General features: G+C 33.8%; 2 protein-coding genes across 2 annotated transcripts; both read left to right on the forward strand.

Annotated features, from left to right (window-relative positions):
- Window positions 1-1100: 1100 nt before the first annotated feature.
- LOC143583958 (sec1 family domain-containing protein MIP3-like) lies at window positions 1101-5412 on the forward strand. The gene is made up of 7 exons (XM_077066126.1): window positions 1101-1153; window positions 1691-1834; window positions 1994-2143; window positions 2209-2682; window positions 3543-4991; window positions 5068-5136; window positions 5215-5412. Exons 1-7 carry the CDS (start codon window positions 1106-1108, stop codon window positions 5341-5343), a joined length of 2463 nt encoding a protein of 820 aa, XP_076922241.1. The 5' UTR covers window positions 1101-1105; the 3' UTR covers window positions 5344-5412.
- A 5835-nt stretch (window positions 5413-11247) lies between these two features.
- LOC143583963 (putative serine/threonine-protein kinase PBL7) lies at window positions 11248-18946 on the forward strand. The gene is made up of 6 exons (XM_077066131.1): window positions 11248-11434; window positions 12372-12616; window positions 12746-12881; window positions 17262-17520; window positions 17614-17746; window positions 18698-18946. Exons 1-6 carry the CDS (start codon window positions 11278-11280, stop codon window positions 18944-18946), a joined length of 1179 nt encoding a protein of 392 aa, XP_076922246.1. The 5' UTR covers window positions 11248-11277.
- The last annotated feature ends 2703 nt before the right edge of the window (window positions 18947-21649 follow it).

A 21649-nucleotide genomic window follows, 5' to 3' on the forward strand; every position in this document is an offset into this window, starting at 1 on the left:
ATATTAAAAGGAGGAGACCCAAACTTTATCTTGCACGAGGCCTAAATTTTTTTTTATCATTCTCAGAGACGGCCCTGATTGTTCCTATTCCTTTTGTCCCACGTATCTATCATGCATCATCATTTCCTTTTTTTTTCTTATTGATTTCGAGATGATCGTCCCGATTTCACCCTCTCTAGTCCAAGTCATGTGTTAAACCTTTGCATCACCATTCACCTTAATTCGGTTCACCCTCATGACACCTTGTCCCACACCACCCGACTCTACTCCCCTCACTCTAAGCGTCCCAGACTGGTCATTGGTTGTAAAATAATTATTAAAATATAAATATTAAATTTTAAAAAAGTATAAAAATGACATTATTATATACTATACAAAAGACTAACCGACATGGTTCAGCCAAGGATGAAGAATGGTCCTATGTGGCCATTTTGGTCATTCAAGGAAACCAGTGGAACCCCTCTCCCCAATCATCATTTCACGCATGAAATGAGGCCACTAACCATGGTCACACGACTCACTTCAAAAAGCGAAAATGGGAGAGCCAATTATTTTTTTTTCCTTTTCAGCTCTTTATATTATTAAATAATGGAAATGTGAAGAATGACCCATGGAGGAAAGATTAAGCTGACAATGAAGTGACCCAGACATAGCGTATAAGAAAAGTAGCAATCCAGTGAATCTGGTCTAGTGGGTACATGCCCTTCCTAGTGGACAAATTAGGCCTTTAATCCCGGGTTTGAATCTAACAGGGACAAGGGTTTATGAATTCCATCCTGTTCCCGCACGTACAAACTCATAGTTGTCGGGAAGTCAACCTTGGACATAACTCCAATAAAATAGTAGTAAAATAATAGTAGTTTATTTTTTTGTTTTCCATTCACAATGTTTTGTTATTTTTGTATTTTTGACAAATTGAAAAAGTGAAAAACAACCCTGATTTGGGCAATTACTACCTGCATCAACACAACAGGCCCTTGCCGGAACGAGCAATTAGAGCCCTAATCCATCTCATATCTCAATCAATCAAGACATGTAAGTGTTGTATGCTCATGGGTTTTATGTATTATGCTGATCTACTTGTTTTCTTGTACAGATTCTCGATATGGCTTTTGTTAATGTCATCAATTGCTGCCTTGATTCCATCAGAGAAGTAAGTTCTTTTTGCCCATCAATTGCTGATTTTGATATGGGCATATACTTCATTTCTTGCTGATAGATTTTATTCATGTGCTGTTGTCAAGTTGAAGTCTTTGAGTCTGATACAGATGTATCAAGCAGTAATTTAAGGAATGATTATGATGGTTGTAGAATTTTGTTGTTTTAGAATCACTGTTAAACTCTACACCAGGCTAAACATGTTACACAGCACTAAGGATTCTTATTAGCCTATTCATGCTCGTATGGCGGTTGGCGGAGCACGAACATGTGGATTAAATGCAATTAATTTTGTTGGAATTTCAACAATGAAAAAGGTTGTTTCCATTGAAACTTTTGATGTGTAGCAGCGTGGGAGAGTCTCCACTTATTTGTATAGTTTTCATCTTCTGCCTATTACACAAAATATGTTAGTTAGGCTTTATTCTAATTATGTTTGTCATGATCAGAAGATATGATTTTACTAGGTTTCTGTTGTAATTATCGTCAGTGATTAATAACTTCTTCTTTGTGATTTGTTTCTTGTGTTCAGTTATCTGAGGAGTTTAAAGATGCTGTAGTTTATCTGGATGCGGGATGCACAGAAAGTTTCAAGTTTCTTGGTGCGCTCCCGATATTGTTGGAGTTGGGTGCACTTGCTGTTTGCAGCTTGGAGAGCGTGTCTACTATTGATTCGGTGAGGAAATTCATGCATTTTTCTTATAAACATATGGATCATAAGTTCATGTTTGATATTTCATTGCATCTGCGTTGCCTTTTGCTTATATCATAGTATGAAAGTGCATAAATAACCTTTTATAATGGTTTTGTGACTTTCTTTGATTTCTGTTTTTAGGCGGTTGGTTGGAATCAAAACAGTGATGCCCAGACAAAAGTTGTATTCTTCACTTGCCGTCTTCTAAGTGATTCACATCGATACATTTTACGGCGTCTAACAGCTCATAAACAAGTTTCCCAGTGCACTATATATACATCTATTTCAGAGGTATATTTAGCAGCATTTATTTTACAAATATATTCACTTGAGTATCTACCATTTTGCTTTTGCAGACAGGCCACTCAGCCTATCCTGGTTCACCATTGGGACCGGATGCTTATCACGAATATCAATCCTTACTTGTGCAAGATTATGAGGAATTCATGAAGAAAAATGATTCAAAAATAACTACCACACATGCACATAACAAGGGGAATCTTATTCCTGAAGACGAGGAGGGTTGGCTGCAGCTTACCCCTCGTGCAGGAGATGATACCCCTAAATCACCGTCTTTTATAACAGGCCATGTAGGACAGAAAATGATTGCTTATGTGTATCACTTCCCTTTAATTATCTGCCCTTTTTCTCCAAAGTTCTTCGTGTTACCATCAGAAGGATCGGTTTCTGAGGCATATTTATCAGCTGAACAAGAGAATGCCATTAGCTCAGGTTTACCTCTGTTAAGTACTGGCACATTTCATGATGGTGAGGATGTGCCACCTGGCGTTGCTCTTACATCACAGTTTCTTTATCATCTTACAACAAAGGTATACCTTCATTCAGTTATATGTTGCTCCAAATTCCATTCATGCATGTAGGGGGGGGGGGGGGTGTAAACGAGCTGAGCCTGAGTTTGTCTAAGCTCAAGTTCGGCTCATTTGATTTATGAGAGCGAGAGCTCGCTCGGCCCGTTTCAGGCACTCTTGTCTAAAGCTCGAGATTGGCTTGTTGGTATTTTTTTTAATCTGGAGCTCAACTAGGACTCAGCTGTTTATTAACTTTTAATATTTAATTAGTTTATTTATACATTTATATAGTTACGTTCTTTATATTATAATTATAAATTTTATATTATACAAAGAAATATATATTATTTGGATGTTTATTATAACTTTGTATATAGTAATAGGGGAGTGTTAAAATCAGAACCAAGAATATGTTGCGAACTGCAAGAACTGCATAATGCACTTGTACCTCTTGCTTTAAGTGTTATACAGAAGACGGTTACATAACCGCCTACCCACTAAGTCATCACATCATGAATGCACAATGTGCAAGTGCTTTTTGCGGTTCTCAACATAAAACTGGTTCTAAAAAGAATGCGTCTCTATAGTATTATGTAATTGTATATCTACATATTTGTTATATAATATAAAATGTTATATTTATAGATAAATGTACTCATTTAGGCTCATGAGTCTAATCAAGCTCGTTATGTGAAACTCGGGCTTGAGCTCGTTTATAAAATCAGCTACAAATTTAGCATCCATCTCGGGCTTGAGCTTGCTTTGAGCTTTTAGCAAGTCGATCTTGAGCAGCTCACAAACAGCTCAACTCGTTTATGCCCCTACACTCTTGTACGCATTAATCTTTCTTGATGTTTGTTTCTATTTTCTAATATTTGTAGATGGACTTAAAACTTGAAATATTTTCGCTTGGTGACATGTCAAGAGCCATTGGGAAGCTAATCACAGATATGTCCAGTCTTTACGACGTTGGTCGGCGAAAACGATCTGCAGGGTTATTGCTTATTGACCGAACAGTTGACCTTCTTACCGCTTGTTCTCATGGAGATTCTCTTGTTGACCGAATCTTTTCATCTGTCCCACGTGGGACCCGCACAGCAGCAAAGGGGTCACAAAACCAACCAAACATACCGCGTGCCCCTCTCGATGTTCAAATACCACTAGCAGATGTTGTTCAAGAAATCCCACCAAAGACAAATCTTCAGCTTTTTGAATCTTTTCTACACGGGTGGAGTTCTTATAATTCGGGGACACAAATAAACTCATTAGTTAGCGTCGGTGAAGATTTTTCAGAATGTGAGCTGCTTAACGGGTTTTTAGTCTCGACAGAAAGCTTTAACGGGACCCCGTATCTTGAATCTACTTTAGATAGAAGAACAAAAGACAGTACCGTATTACTCAAGAAGTTGCTTTTAGAAGCCCTTCGTAAAGAAAAGATCTCTGTGAATCCAAAAGCAGATTTACAGGTTATGATTAAAGCCCTTTGTAAAACTCAATCATGCTTTATGAGAAACAAAGGGATTATACAGCTGGCAGCTGCCACGTCATACGCCATGAGTGAAACACATCGCGCCAAATGGGATTCATTCGTGAGTGCTGAGAAGATACTAAACATAAGCGCTGGGGACACAAGTCAAGACCTTTCTTCACAAATGTGTGACATCATCAACAAAAGCTGTTTTGGAGAATCCGAGTCGGCATCACAGGGGCTGTTTTCAGTTGAAGACGCATTTCTGTTAACGGTAACAGGATATATTTTGGCGGGAGAGAATTTCCCGACTTCAGGTTCAACCGGCCCGTTTTCTTGGCAAGAGGAACATTTCCTTAAAGAAGCTATTGTGGATGCGATTCTTGAAAATCCAAAGCTAGCGAAGTATAAGTTTCTCAATGGTTTGTTTAATGACCTTGAAGCTAACCTGAAAAAGCAAAAAGACAGCGGTGAAACGACGGAAATACCCTCGAAGGCTGTAGAAAGTGATGACGATCAGTGGGGAAATTGGGGTGAAGAAGAAGAGGATGCTGACAAGGATACAAGTAATGAGAATGTCTACAGTGACATGCAGTTGAAACTTGAGTTAAGGGATCGGGTCGATAATCTTTTTAAGTATCTTCATAAGTTAACAAGCTTAAAGGGTAATAAGGGAATTAGAGAATTGGTATCGAGCTTGGAAAGCAGTATCGGTGGTGATGACCCGTATTCTAGAAAGGGGCTGCTGTACAAACTTTTAACAAGAATATTGAACAAATATGATGTACCTGGTTTGGAATATCATTCGTCTACCGTCGGTCGCCTTTTCAAAAGCGGGTTTGGAAGATTTGGGTTGGGACAGGTATGTAAATGACATACTTTATGCTATATTTAATTTAATTATTTAAATACTGAGTATTGTTTGTCAAAATGGGCAGGTAAAACCGAGTCTCTCTGATCAAAATGTTATCCTAGTGTTTGTTGTGGGAGGCATGAATGGCATTGAGGTTCTTATTATTTATTTATTTGATTTTTTTTCTTCTGTATATGATGATGCAAGTATGTAACCCTGTTGTGTGTTGTAGGTACTGGAAGCTCACGAGGCGTTATCTGAAAGCGGGAGAGCGGATATAGAAGTTATTCTTGGTGGAACGACCTTTTTAACTCCTGCTGATATGCTTGACTTACTTTTAGGCGACTCTAGTTACATTTGATCTATAGGACAACACTTTTCCTTTTTCTGTTTTTGTAAAATCAAACATTCAGTAGAGAAATATATATAGGTGTTGAGATTTTTATATGCGAATTGCCGAATTGAGTTTACAAGAATTCTCTGAGGTCCGTTTGTTTCAAGGATTTGGAAGGAATTCCAAGGAATGAGATTTTAAATCCCATGAATTGATATGTTCGTTTCATTAAATGAAAGAATGGGAATGGAAACTAAATCCCATCAAATCCCACATTTCATGGGATTTTAAAATCCCACCTATTTTATAAGGATTGTTATGGAAAATAAATGATTGTTTTATTAACCCTAATCAGTACTAGGGGTGGCAAATGAGTTGGGTTGGGTCGAAACAGGTCATGGGTCGGAACGGGTCAAATGGGTTTCGGGTCGTTTTTGTTTTTTGTTTTTTTTGAAGAACGAGGGTAAAGGCGGAAACGTTTTAGTTTTTTACATTTTTCGTTTTTGATTTATATTATGCGTTATGATTTTTTTATTATTTTTTTTGAGTTTTTTTGGAGGGGTTTTTATTAACGCCCTCGTTCTTCAAAAAAAAAAAACGAGAATGAAGAAGATTCCAATTCCAATACATATTAACCAACCAAACACATGATTGAGATTCTCAAACATTCCAATTTCAATATCAATTCCAATTACAATTTTAAATCCTTTAAAAAAAGTCTGTGAAACAAACGCGCCCGGAGTTTATCTTTGAAACTAGTTATTTAGTTGAGTAAGATTGGGTATGTGATGTGCTGATGCATCTATTGTTCAGGTACTTATTATTTTGTAGGCATCCAGTTATACAAAAGAACTTAAAAATATATGAACATTGTTGTACTAACTATGCATGTTGGTGTTTTAAATGAAAGGTTGGGGAAGAAAAACAAAGTATTTATATATTTATTTTGTGTTTTGGGAACATTGATGTTCATGGTTTTTGTCGGAGAAAAGCTGACAATTAACAATTTATAAATACGTGTTTTTTTGTCGTTATAGAAAGTCACATGCCTTTACAAAAAAAAAGTCACATGGTTTCTATGTTCATTTTCTTTCCTTCTAGAAGTAGGAGGTAATGGTATACCCGTGGCTGGATCCAAATGCTTATTAAAGCATGGTTAACTACTCGATTATATGTCAACTTTGATGATTATTAACCTGAGAGGATTGCACCTTATAGAATTGTAAAAAAATAATTCTAAATGGGGTGCGAACCATAATCTCTTAATTATGTGTCAACTTTACTTTTATTCTTCACCAATTATTTATAGGTGTAAAGGTCCGGAGGCAATCAAATTTTGATAGTATACATAAGATTATGCATTGTGGTGTAACATCACGAAAAATATGGTCCAATTTTGACAAATAATAAAGATGAGGGATCAAAAATATTTATGGTATAAATAATGGGTAAAATAAGACAAAGAAATAAAAGTAGCTTATGTTAAGAAAATAGGAAAGGAAAACTCCATCCCACATAGGAGAAATGAAGAAAAAGAAAGCATTTTATAAGGAGGGAACCTTCCATGATAAAGTTCTTATATGGCCAACCGCTCTCCCTAGTCCTAGGCACGGGCTCGAGTGAAGGGCGAGGAGCGCTTTGATGGCGCACTTTGCACTTCGCACGCTGACATTGACGCGAGCCGCATTAGTATTTTTGGATGTGGAACGAGATCAAGATATGGCGAGTTACCAAAAGATCAGGGACTAAAAATGGAAGATTTGAAATTTTGCATCTTCGCGCGGCGCGAAGACTTTGAGTCTTGCATCTTTGCACGAGAAGTTGCGAGTTACCGACGATCGACACGTGGCAAGCCTACATGGCGACTCACCAAGCCTACCGCATCTTCGCGCGACGCGAAGATGCAGCTTTTGCCTATAAATAGGACGGCCATGGGGGATTTCTCATCCATCCCACACATTCCAACTCACACACAACCTCGATAATCGTGCCACAACTCCGACATGTCGATATCCCCACGATTATGGTCTAGAAGTGCGTGCTAGAACTCCTGTAGGGCCAATATTATATATTGTTTTTAGAATTATATATATCATTTTATTTTGCTTTTAGTCGGTGTAGTATGTACTCGGTACGCTTATTTTGTAAGTTTATTATGTAAAGTTTGGAGAAACGGGGACCCTATATAAGGGCCACTTAACCCATTTCTCCAACACTCCAACTCTTTCACAACACAACACAACACTCACTTTGGAAATAAAAGAAGTTTCTCTCTCTAACTTCTTTCTTTTTCTTCTTACTTTCTAGAAAATAAACTAAACAAAACTAAGATCCGAGATCCGAGTGTCGTTGGTGATTTCCGCCAACCAACAACACGGATTGATCCGAGTCAAGTCTTGAGATCCATCTAGAAGACCTACAACTCCACCTAGTTGCTCTCTCGACTTTCCATCGCCAAGTAGAATTACCGCCCAAGTAAAGCTTAGACATTGCTTATAACGAGCCATACAAGATAGGTGTTCTGTCCGATTATTATATCATAAATGGCTTAGACCCTAGTCGGGGATATAACCCATACCTTGATTATATAATAAAGTGAAAATAGATTTCATAATTCGAGATTATAGATAAAATATTATTTCTCTATTATATATAAAGATTATATTTCTTATATTAGAAGAAACTTGAAATATACATTTATTCATGAGAAAGAAACGTATTTTATAAATGATTAACAAAAGAAAGGACTGGAGGTCCTTATATTTTATAAAAGAAATAAATGTCAAGGTAAAGGTTATGCAAACGGACTAAAGGTCTGAAGCTAGATCGTTGATCTAGTACTTATAAAACGTTATTCTCGTACTATAGGTCCGAGGTAACAAGACAAATCGGTGAGAAACACCAAACAAGAAGAAAGGTGAATATGTCCAACTTTTATAACGTTTATAAAACAAGTCTTGAATGTTTGCATGGAATTAAATATCCCTAAAACTTTATAAACAAAGTTAATCGCTAGCCCTCAGGCTATTGTATACATTTGTTTGGATCCTTACATATGTGGATAGACGGTGGGCACACCGCACCACACTTGCTAATGCCTCCGCCACATTGGGCCGGACCTAAGTAATGTCCGAGAGGGGATTATCTCGTGTATATTGGTAGTTGTTAAATCCTCGATGCTGCGGTATCGCTGAGTGGTTTCAAGTAGAACTGGATGTTTATAATGGTAAATTTGGCTTGGTTATTTCCTAAGCCACGATGGGCCGGGTCATAAGATATCCGAGGGGATAACTAAGTATTAAAATATTTTGTGTCAGCTTGTTCACCAGCATGTGTTGCTGACGTATTTTTATAACTGTTTTACAGGTAATGGAGAGTGGGTGTTTGGAGATGATGGATAGTCGTTAGACGATCTGATGGCTCAATGGATGTTTTATTATTAAAATAATGCAAATCATGGTTTTGTTATCCAAACACTTTTGTACAAATCAACGGGTGTTTTAAAATCCCGTCTTTTGAATATAATAATATTTTAAATCAAGTCTTCTGCTTACAACCTTAAACTTTGATATATTTACAAAACAGGTACCACGAGTGGCCGGCGCGACAGAGCTTTTTCGAGCCGGGGTGACCCTAGTCGCGGCTGGTGAAGCCTTTTTTTTTTAAATTGGTGAAGAGGAAGAAAGAACATGGTGGCTTGTTTGTTGGAAGAAATATAGTGAAGATGAAGAAGGAAAGTGGCCGATGGAAAAGACTATGGAGAAGATGAGGGTGTTTGGTGGAGAAGATGGGGTGTTTGGTAAAATTGGGGTATTTTAAAGGATGGGGTGTTTTTATATTATTAAAAATCTTGTATTGTATTAAGTTTTATATTAATTATACTAATATATTAAAACTAATGTTATTATTATCTTTTTTTTATTTATATAATTTTTATCTTTATTATAATAATTATCTTTTAATGCGTATTGTTGTTTTAAATTAAAAAAAATCATAAAATTCGCCGAAACCACCGTTCGTCTGAACCACAACAGGCCCAGACGGCTTCAGCTAGTGTCCAGTCAGCACTGCATGACACAATATTATTGGATGAATTCGAAGCCCGACTTCAGCAACAACACACATTCTAATATATATTCTTGATCTAACCCCATTCTTAGTGGGTCCACTATACACGACAATACATGATTAAACTAGGAAAAAAAGTAAAACATAATGTGTAAAGATGAATGAAAAATTGAAACATTTTGATAATATCCTTGAAATTCAATTGGTTAATCCAAAGAGACACGAAAACAAATACTCAAATCATGTTATGAAAACGTGCAACGGAAATGACAAATCTTCCATTTTTAAAGTCAGGGGAACCATCACAATGGTTAAGTCTCTTCTTGACAAAGAGTATTTTAATTGTTGTTATTTGAGCCACCGAGGGTTCACCCTCAGGATTTAGTGCGTTGAATAGTCAAACCTAGTTGTCTCGATGGAGGTTGCCAGCACCTCATTAAAATTTTAAACTTTTATATATTTCGTACAAAAATATAATATTTTATATAAATTTATCATTATACTATAATACTAATAGGGTAAAGTTAAAATATAAAGGACAACAAAAATGAGAAGGCTGAGAAGGAATCGAATCCATTGATCTTAGATTTGAATGGTGGAGATTAATTTAAGAAAATAAATTGATGAAAAGGGCATAAAGGTAATAACCCACTTTTGTTTACTTTCTCTTTCCATATGCAAGGCACATGTCAATTCCCTCACCATTTTAAAACGTACATAACTTTTTCATGCAGCATTATTTTTTAAAAAAATTTCCCATAATAAAAAGCGTTTTTTATCTTTAATATGAGTACCATATGGTTATATATATATATATATATATAATTAGTGGGTTTTTTATATTGTGTTATTGATTGTTCATTATGATTTTTAATTGGGTTTTTCTATGCATTGTGTTATAGATTTTGGTAATTGTGTTATCAATTGATACTCATATTAAAGATAACAATTAAAACAAATATTACATCATTGTGTCTTTGTGTTCATCATTTGTCTTACTACTTATCATTGTGTTTTACTCATTATGTATTACGTTCATGTCATTGTTTAATATGTAGTTTCCATTGGGTTTTACGTTTCAGGTTATTGTGCTATACGTATTCACCATTGTGTTTTACGTTTCTGGTTTATTGTGTTATATGTATTCATCATTGTGTATTACGTTCATGTAATTGTGTAATATGTATTCATCATTGTGTTTTATGTATTAGATAATTTGTTGTTATTTTATCATTATGTTTACGTATTATTATTACACAACTATATTATTAGCATTTAAAAAACACACAATGATGATTTGAAATACACAATGACGAAAAAAACACAATAACAAACAGAAAGACACAACGATGAAAAGACACAATGATAAAAAGACACAATGACGTAATTTTTTTTAAAATTTTTATATAACAAAGTGATACTCATATTAAAGATAAAAAAACACTTGTTATTATGGTGGGATTTTTTTAAAAAAATAATGTTACATGTAAAAGTTATGGACGTTTTAAAATGATGAAAGAATTGACATTTGACTTGAATGCGCAGAGAGAAAATATGTAGTATTACTTTTATACTTTTTTACCTTTGGTCCCCACTTGACACTCCTTTGTAGAACAACTGAACCATATACTATTATTATTATTATTATTATTTGTCTTTTCTTTCAAATCAAAGGTGTTTTTCAGTCAAAATATGGTGAGGATCTTTTGTGTTTCCCGCGCCGGTACACACCACAACACGACGCAGCTGCTCCGTCAGAGCCACCGGAGACTGACTGACTTATTCATTCATTCATTCATGATGAGATGCCTTCTTCTTCTTGTCCTTTGCCACTTCCCCATTTCCCCCCAATATTATTATTAACATTCACTTTTAGGGCTTCAGATTTCTCCCATGGATCCACCACCGAACGGCTACAAGACTCGAGATAGAACGGCACTCTTCATAATCATGGCCTTTGCCTCTGTTACTGTTGCTCTGTTGCTACTCGCCTTCAGCTACTACTGCTATTTACGCAACAAACTCTCCAATTTCATTAAAACCCACAAAGGTATACTCCTATTTATTTTCATTCTAGATCTATCTATCTGCTGTTTACATGCTTGTATGTTACAGATCTTTAACCTAAAACAACACCATCTTGAGCTTACTGTGCGAGGAACACAAACATTAGTAATCACTAATCACACGACATGTTTTTTTTTATTTTTATTTTTTGGAAAATCTCACACAACACTAACCAAGTTTCAAAAGTGTTTTAATTAGGTTATCCATGCAGTTTTTGCCCAAATCAAGTTACTAAATCTTCAAATAGAGCCTCATTGAATTTTTTGTGTGTCAATGAAGGAAAAGACACGGGTCTGGATTTGCAATATATGTAGTTATATTTTGAAAAAAAAATGTTAATTATATTAAAAATAAAATATAAAGTCCACGTCATCACTCCGCATCAACATTAAAAAAAGATAAGAAGATTTCCTCATTGAAACAAAATAATAATAATAATAATGATGTTAAAACCTATAGTTTAAATAAAATATGAAAGTTGAGTGACTTAATTGGAACACTTTTAAAACCTGGTTACTATTCTACAAAGTTACCTTTTTCTTTGAATTATGAAGAAAAAGCTATAGCAATATCATACTCAAATTAAAGATAATAAAATGCTCGCTTTAATGGTGTACTTTAAAAAAAAATATTAACATACAAAAAAGTTATGGCCGCTTATATTACAAGGGAAGTTGGTTTAAGAATGAAATTAAAAGAAATATATAGGTAAAGATGATGTGGCAAAAGTGTACGTATTCTTTAAATAACCAAAAGATACGAGGCGATCATGCATAAAAGACTATTTTGCCCCTTAAACTAATTAACTAATTGTATTGCGCGGGCTGAAGACACCTCTCTAGTGATATGATATTGGTGAACACTATAATTAGAGGTTGTTATTTACCTATAAAAGTAATTTGTTTGTTGTTACTGTTTAGGAGGAATTGGTTCTGATGAGAAAGGGAACAATCAAGCAAATACTCAAATTGTTACCGAGAAAGGACTTCAAATCTTCACATTCAAGCAGCTGCTTTCTGCAACTGCTGGGTTTGGAAAGTCCAATGTGATTGGGCAGGGTGGCTTCGGGTTCGTTTACCACGGTGTGCTTCAAGATGGGAGAAAGGTAGCCGTGAAACTCATGGATCAGGCTGGAAAGCAAGGGGAAGAGGAGTTTGGAGTTGAGGTATGCTTTCTGTTGTCCTCTAACTGTAATATGCAGTTTTTTATATTTAATCTTTCTAATCAAATAAGTTTAGTTGTGCAAAATGAGAACTTGAAAGGAAGTGTTTTGTTTGTTTTGTTAATTGTCCAGGTGGAAATGCTGAGTAGGTTGCGTTCACCGCATTTACTTGCTTTGATTGGTTACTGCTCAGAGAGTCACCACAGGGTACTGGTGTATGACTTTATGGTTAATGGTGGTCTCCAAGAACATTTGTACCCAATCAGAGGTATGTAGTTGCTTTCCTGTTAGTCTTTTTTTATGCATTAACATTCGTAAGTGGATGCTAATATGACCAGTACTAGTTTCTCATTCTTTGGCTGAATAGCTAATTTAGGATGTACATTCACAAGCTTTGGTTACAGAATTCTAAAGGTCCTGAATGTACTGTTGTATGGTTGAAACTTTATTTGGAAGATTGGAATAAATGAATTATGAAACAGTATTTTCTTTTCACCAAATATTCTCTGCTTAAAGTTGTTGACCGAAGAGCACTAAGATAGGAAAGATAAGGTCATGAGTTTTTTCATGCACTTTTTTGGTCAAATAAAGTAAATGAAGTTGCTAACAAATATATAGCGATGAGGTGATGTTATATGTTATAGTGAGTGGTTTGAGTAAGATTAACAATTTAACATAAAGATTCATTGCATAAAAGTTCTCATAGCTTGATGTTAGGACTAGTGCACCCGGGCATAATTTGTTCAATTTCATTAATTTGGTGTTAAGTGTCGTTTAGATACAGGCACCTAAGCAGTAAATGCGGAAAAATATCGGATATCAGTTAAGGGCTAATATCTGAGATATTGGTTATTGCATTGAGATATCGTTGGGATATCGGTAATTTTAATATCATGTAAATTTCATATATATATATATATATATATATATATAGGATTAGGTTCATTTCAGAAGTGATTCTTATAGCGAGAATTGCGAGAAGTGATCTCAACCATTAGATTATTAATCAATGATTGAAACATTATTGCATTTATTGTAATTAATAAAATTTGAAAGACATTAAAATAAATTAAAAAAAGGGTAGTTTATGTAGAATAAAATAATTCATCATTTAATTTATTTTATCTATCCCTAAATAAAAGCTCAAAACATAAATATCACTAATTTATGATTTGTAAGTTACAATTTATTTATTTCATTACATGTTAGTGTAAGATTTAATTTTGTTCTTTTTTCTTCAATAAACAATTTTTAATTTATAAGATTTAAGCAAAATAGTATCTTTATCTTTGATTACTCCTTCGTAAAAAAAATAAAAATAGTTTGAAGATGTGTAAGATGGAAAAAAAAATATGTACGAATAAATTGAAAATGTGTAGGAAAAAAAATAAGATGTGTATGAGAAAATTAAAGATGTGTAAGGAAAAAAATTAAGATGTGTATGAGAAAATTAAAGATGTGTAGGAAAAATTTGAAGCTGTGTAAGAAGAAATTAAATATGCGTAGGAAAAAATTAAAGATGTGTAGGAAGAAAAAAAAAGTGTACGGCGAATGTAGATGTGTAGGAAAAAAAATATGTTGTGCATGAGAAAATTAAAGATGTGTAGGGAAAAAATTAAGATGTGTATGAGAAAATTAAAGGTGTGTAGGAAAAATTTGATGCTGTGTAGGAAGAAATTAAATATGCGTAGGAAAAAATTGAAGATGTGTAGGAAGAAAAAAAAGTGTACGACGAATGTAGATGTGTAGGAAAAAAAATATGTTGTGCATGAGAAAATTAAAGATGTGTAGGGAAAAAAATTAATATGTGTATGAGAAAATTAAAGATGTGTAGGAAGAAATTAAAGATGCATATGAATAAATTAAATATGCATAGGAAACATAAGAAGATGTGTAGGACGAAAAACATACGTATGAAGATAATTGAAAATGAGTAGGAAAAAAATTAAGACATGTATGAAAAATATTAAAGATATGTAGGAAACATTTGAAGGGGTGTAAGAAAAAGTTATAGTTCTGTAGGATGAACTCAAAATATTGGGTAAAAAATTATACATAAATTTATTGTTTTATGAATTTATTGATTTTTTAATTATTTTAGTTACTTTGATTATATTAATTAGAAATGTAACTCATATGGTTTAATTATATATATTAATTGGAGAGAGAATAAATTTATATTACTTTAATATCCTTTTCATATATTTTTAATTATGTAAGATTGAAAATTAAATGGGTGGTCCAGAATGACTTCTCGCACTTCTCGCTGTAACTTAACTTCTCACATGATCCATCCCCTATATATATATAGGATTAGGTTCATTTCAGAAGTGATTCTTATAGCGAGAAGTGCGAGAAGTGATCTCAACTATTAGATTATTAATCAATGGTTGAAACATTATTGCATTTATTATAATTAATAAAATTTGAAGGACAATAAAATAAATAAGAAAAGGGTAGTTTAGGTAGAATAAAATAATTCATCATTTAATTTATTTTATCTATCCCTAAATAAAAGCTCAAAGCATAAATATCACTAATTTATGATTTCTAAGTTACAATTTATTTATTTCATTATATGTTAGTGTAAGATTTAATTTTGTTCTTTTTTCATCAATAAACAGTTTTTAATTTATAAGATTTAAGCAAAATAGTATCTTCATCTTTGATTACCCCTTTGTAAAAAAAAATAAAAAGAGTTTGAAGATGTGTAAGATGGAAAAAAAATATATGTACGAATAAATTGAAAATATGTAGGAAAAAAAATAAGATGTGTATGAGAAAATTAAAGATGTGTAGGAAGAAAAAAAAAGTGTACGACGAATGTAGATGTGTAGGAAAAAAAATATGTTGTGCATAAGAAAATTAAAGATGTATAGGAAAAAAATTAAGATGTGTATGAGAAAATTAAATATGTGTAGAAAGAAATTAAATATGCGTAGGAAAAAATTGAAGATGTGTAGGAAGAAAAAAAAAAGTGTACGACAAATGTAGATGTGTAGGAAAAAAAATATGTTGTGCATGAGAAAATTAAAGATGTGTAGGGAAAAAAATTAATATGTGTATGAAAAAATTAAAGATGTGTAGGAAGAAATTAAAGATGCGTATGAATAAATTAAATATGCGTAGGAAACATAAGATGTGTAGGACGAAAAACATACGTATGAAGATAATTTAAAATGAGTAAGAAAAAAATTAAGACATGTATGAAAAATATTAAAGATATGTAGGAAACATTTGAAGGGTTATGAATTTATTGTTTTTTTTAATTATTTTAGTTATTTTGATTATATTAATTAGAAATGTAACTCATATGGTTTAATTATATATATTAATTGGAGAGAGAATAAATTTATATTACTTTAATATCCTTTTCATATATTTTTAATTATGTAAGATTGAAAATTAAATGGATGGTCCAGATTGACTTCTCGCACTTCTCGTTGTAACTTAACTTCTCGCATGATCCATCCCCTATATATATAGCAATTTAACACTAATTATTCAGTGTAGTCTCCTACCATTAACAAATTAACCTTTTGCACCTTGCAAAATACTAACAATTATAGCAAGTAAGAATTGATTAAGACTTAAAACACTAGCATTGAACACTAAAAGTTGATAATTAAGACTTAAACTTTGATGTCGGGAATATCGGTGATATATCGGTCAAATATCAGTCCAATATTGGTCAATATCGCTGATATTATTGGTACCGATATTCTAACCGATATTTTGACTGATATTTAACCAAGGGACCGATAACCGATATATCAATGATATATCGGCGATATCGACTGCATAGATAGGCACTTCAATCTGCAATCTGAAAATTATTCAGCTTAGTTACTGTTTATCTGTACATCAGTTACCTTTTTCTGGTCCTTTTGTTTTCACAAGGGAAAGTTTGAGTAAAGCGAAGTAACTGAAAATAAAGTATACCCGAAAGTGAACTTGAAAACTAGTAAATGATGACTGGCCGTTGTCTCATCATTTCCCATGTTATTACTTTTTTAATTTTAGGTAAACTCACAAGTCACATCAACAAGTATTCTGATAGAGTCTAGAATCTGGACTCAAAACAAACGATTCAATTACTGGAACATAATAACCCGATTCGAGTTGGGAAGTCTCCGATACAAGGTTAAAGAAAACCTAATATTTTGATAATAATGAACATTCACACCTTCCTCACTATAACAAAAGATATAAATAAGCACTAGTAGACTAGTAACTTGTCCTAAACTTTAGCTACCCTTTATTAATAGAATAATAACCGGTCCTAAATTTCAGCTACTCATTAACCCGATATCCCCTCTTTTAATAACTGATTTGACCAAGATATGGGACCGTATCATATTCATTGTTAATTTGTTATTGCTAATTAAAGAACAAGCAAAACTCTTAGTTTTATATTATTGGTCTAATTAATGTTAAGTTATTTATTATGATGATTTGGACCATTGGCTGTTATTGGCTCATGGAATTATATTTCAATCCTTTTTCAGTATTATCGTCTGAGTTTCAGGATTGAACAACCCCTAACATATTGATAAAATAGTAGCTTGTTAGTTAACTTTTGTTTCAAAGCATTGAACGCTAGCTGTTTCCCTGGTGATGATGATGGTTTTTAACTTCATAAACTCAGGTTCTAATGCGATTCCTTCAAAACTTGAGTGGGAAATACGGTTAAGAATAGCTTTAGAAGCAGCCAAAGGTTTAGAATACCTCCATGAACATGTTACACCTCCAGTCATTCACAGAGATTTTAAAAGCAGCAACATTCTTCTGGACAACGATTTTCGTGCCAAAGTTTCTGATATCGGGTTAGCCAAGCTCGGGTCATACAGAGCCGGTGGTCATGTCTCCACTCGAGTATTAGGCACCCAAGGATATGTTGCACCCGAGTAAGAACTAACACATCAAACCATCATAGCAGTTTTCTTTAAATCACTACCCTTGATCCTAATCTTAAATATGTTCGTTACTTGTTGTTGAAGGTATGCTCTCACTGGCCACCTGACTACAAAATCAGACGTGTATAGTTATGGTGTTGTTCTTCTCGAGCTGCTCACGGGTAGAGTTCCTGTTGATATGAAAAGGCCCCCTGGAGAAGTGGTTCTTGTATCTTGGGTGCGCTCCTTAATTCATTTCTGCATATAAAAATGCCATTTTTACTATATTTTTTTTTGAACAGCTAAAGGTTTTATTTTTCACCTTTTTTATCCCATGTCTATAGTGAGACTAGAACCCACAACCATTTGGCTGCAAGCCACACATCTTGCCGCTAGACCAAGCTAGTGGTCTACATGCCTTTGTCATTTTTACTACATGTTATTTGTCTTTTTTAAACAAATAATGCATTAATTATTATTACAAAAACAATGTGCTTGCATTTATTATCAAAATCTTTGATCAAAATTGAGTTTAGGCGACTTTTAGGGGTGTGCATTACTGCATGGGTCAGTTTGGGTCCGTTTTGGGCTCAAACCGAACCAAAATCGGTTTTTGGGTTTTTGAAAATCGTTCAATCCAAGTTTTTTTTTTTTGGTTTTTACATTGGGTTTTGTTTCCTTTTTTTGTTTTACCATTTGGACTTGAAATTTTTGGGGAAAAATTGGCCAAATAATAAATTTGTGTATGAAACTTTGAGGCTAAACCTTTTTGTTAGCTATTAATTAATTAATTAAATATTATACATTTGGATGCAAAACTTTTTTGCTGCACCTTTTATTAATTTCTAAAATAATTTAATAAATTATTCATAACTTTTGGATCTAAATATATTATATGTAGTAATTAATTGATTATTACACATTAGGACCTAAAATATTTGGGCTACACCGTTCATTACTTTCTTATAAATTACACATTTGGTTTGTTTTGGTTCTTGTAATTATACCATTGATTATTACACATTTGGTTCGCTTCGGTTCTTTTTGTTTTAAGTTTTTAGTTATATGTCAGTTATTCCGGTTTGGGTTAAGTTATTTCGGTTTTGTTTACACCCGTAGTGACTTCAACCCGTTTTTATCTGACCTGTTTCCATATGGAGCTCTAAGTCGTGTTAGACTTGTTGAACAGGCTCTGCCTCGTTTGACAGATAGAGATAAAGTTATTGAGATTATGGACCCCACATTAGAAGGTCAATATTCAATGAAGGAAATTGTCCAGGTGGCAGCAATCGCAGCAATGTGTGTTCAGTCAGAAGCAGATTACAGGCCATTAATGGCGGATGTTGTTCAATCCTTAGTCCCTCTGGTGAAGCATTACAGGTCTTCTAAGGTAAGCAGTTGTTCTAGCATCAGCACTACTCAGTCTCCTAGGATATAAGAGGTTGTCAGCTCGGTTGTTTAGCTAATTCTAGATGTTTTAATGACCAATATGGCTGTTTCTAGTTATTCAAAACTTGCATTTGAATATTTGTACCCATTTATCTAACAATCGTCACAGGCTTTTTGTTATTGTGACTAACAATTAAAAGACCATTGCATCCTTTGGGTTATTTTGCTATGATTGAAGATTTGATGCCTTATTGTAATCACTATGGGCCAATACATAAAAGTGGGGCACTAACATTCCCATTTAATATTGGTTTTGATTGGTATAAAGCATGTAAGATCTTATTTTCAATTTTTATACCAATTGTTTGTGTATCATTATATCACACAAACACGTATTCAAAAGGGGGGTAGCAGCGCAGCTTGCTGCCCGCTTGCCTTCCGTTTCGATGAAATAAAAAACTTTTAATTTATGATACTTTTTTGTGTATCATTATATCACACAAACATGTATACGCATAGTGGTTCGGATTGATGTTAACAAATCCACTGGGTGCACATGTGCATCAATCAAACATTTTCTAGAGCATTTTGGTCTTTCAGGATTAGTGTCGTTTCGCTTCTTTGAAACAACAGACAAATGTCATGGCTACTCTAAAACGCCCTTACAGGAAAGTTGGTGATTTTGACTATACAGTTAATGTTTGAACACAACGAAAAGGAAACATGTTGCTAAGCCTAATAGGACGACACTTTCCTTATATGGGTCGTTTTTCCGTTAAAGATTTGATTATATTTCCATTTCGAGGAAGATTCTTTCCGTCCATGTCTTCCCTGCCACGTCTTGTATAATGTTAATTTTTATAAAAAGTTTAGAATTTATATAAAAGATGGGTCGGTCGTCTATGCCATTAAGAAGTTGCATTATTTTGTATAATCATCAGAAACTCTTTCAACTGGCGATATCATACTTGTTATCGACTTGAAAATGAAAGTCAGTTTGACAAGTTTTACCATTCAATCTACTTAGAGTGCATTAACCGTCTTCCTTATGTTCACAACTTCAAGTGCTTTAGTTTATTTTTGTTTAATTGAAAGCCTACATTAGTAGTCCATAATAATCCTCAAGAAAGGCAAGTCTTTTTGTATTATTTCATCACAAGAAGAAAGAACACAAGTAATATTAATTATTTTTGTATGAATATATCACACAAACATGTATATGTATAGCGGTTCAATTTGATGTTAACAAATCCAATGGACGTTCATGTGTATCAATCAAACTTTTTCTTGAGCATTTTGGTCTTTCAAGATTGTTGTTGCTCCGCTTCGTCGAAACAACAGGCAAAATGTCATTGCTACTCTAAAACGCCCTTATAGAAAATGTTTGAACACACAACGAAAAGCAAAGCATGTTGCTAAACCTAATAGGACGATGCTTTCCTTATATGGGTCGATTTTTCTTTAAAGATTCAATTATATTTCCACTTGAGGAAGATTCTTTCCGTCCATGTCTTGACCGCCACACTTTTTATAACGTTAATTTTTATAAAAGTTCATACTTTATATAAAAGATGGGTGGTCTATGTCATTGGAAAGTTTGCGTGATGATCAAAGACTCTTTCAACTCATGGCGATATCATACTTGATATCGACATGGAAATGAAAGTCGGCTTGACAAGTTTTACAGTGACGGTCAGATTGTGCACCAACTATCTTCCTTATGTCCACAACTTCAAGTGGTTGAGTTAGTAGAGCCCATATTACTTTCAACATGCCATGCCATGCCTGATTCATATTAATTAAAAGTAAAGAAAATGAAATGAGATGGTGGGTGGATATGATATGAATATGATGGTGTGAATGTGATCCTAATCTGAGCCGAGTGTCCATTTGCTAATGGATGAAGAAACTGAATTCCACCACAAATCTAACGTCACACAAAAGTGTATCTCAATCATATCATATCATTCTTGGTCTCTATTTAATTTCTTAAGCTTTATTATTTCACCCACAGGTTTGGTGTATTGTTTAGTAACAGGAAACCAAATATGCAAACCAACACCTTCCAAAACAACCGGTAAATAATTAGTAACCAACGGAATTACTTTTTGACATTTGATGAAAAGAAGACCACAATGGTCAGTAGTCTTCGTCGCTGATTGATTCAGTGAATGTGCCAATCGTCGGTAAACTTATGTGGAAATCATTGAAGAAGCATCGACATGTATTACCGATGGCTGCATCATTGGAGGACCGATGAGGATTGTTCACCAACTGATTGTAAACATGTGTCTTTTACATATAAAATGATTTTTTTTGTTATTTTTTTTACGTATAAAAGACATGGTTCTTTAATTCCATATTTTTTTGGTTCCGTTTTAAATCTGCCCCTATATGTATATGTATATATACACCCTACACGTCTATAAAGAGAATTGGTACCCGATGAACGGAACACGTATTTGGCTAAACACCCAAACATCTTTATTGAGAAACTCACTTAAAACGTAATTACAATAATGAAACCCTTCACGGTTTATATAGACCAAATCTAGACACGTTTGAGTCTAACTAGGATTCCTAAACAATAGGTAATTTAATAAACAATTAAATAAACCTAACAACCTAAACCGACATGTATTAGGAAGTATTAGGATCCATATATATTCTATAAATAACTTGTGCATTGCTCGCCAAGTTACTTGCCTTGCAATTCAAGGAAGATCATTCGAAATTGCCAACATTCACCCCC

Source organism: Bidens hawaiensis, unplaced genomic scaffold, assembly GCF_021521415.1.
Source record: "Bidens hawaiensis isolate Kalapana, Puna unplaced genomic scaffold, B.hawaiensis_p1.1 tig00032748_1, whole genome shotgun sequence".
In the NCBI taxonomy this organism is placed as follows: Eukaryota; Viridiplantae; Streptophyta; class Magnoliopsida; order Asterales; family Asteraceae; genus Bidens; species Bidens hawaiensis.

Bases quoted from the DNA above. Each gene is read 5' to 3' on its own strand.
- LOC143583958 (XM_077066126.1), top strand. From the start codon at position 1,106: ATGGCTTTTGTTAATGTCATCAATTGCTGCCTTGATTCCATCAGAGAA. The intron at 2,683-3,542 runs GTATACCTTCAT...TAATATTTGTAG, and splicing joins TTTATCATCTTACAACAAAG to ATGGACTTAAAACTTGAAAT. The intron at 4,992-5,067 runs GTATGTAAATGA...CAAAATGGGCAG, and splicing joins GAAGATTTGGGTTGGGACAG to GTAAAACCGAGTCTCTCTGA.
- LOC143583963 (XM_077066131.1), top strand. From the start codon at position 11,278: ATGGATCCACCACCGAACGGCTACAAGACTCGAGATAGAACGGCACTC. The intron at 11,435-12,371 runs GTATACTCCTAT...GTTACTGTTTAG, and splicing joins TTTCATTAAAACCCACAAAG to GAGGAATTGGTTCTGATGAG. The intron at 17,747-18,697 runs GTGCGCTCCTTA...CTTGTTGAACAG, and splicing joins AAGTGGTTCTTGTATCTTGG to GCTCTGCCTCGTTTGACAGA.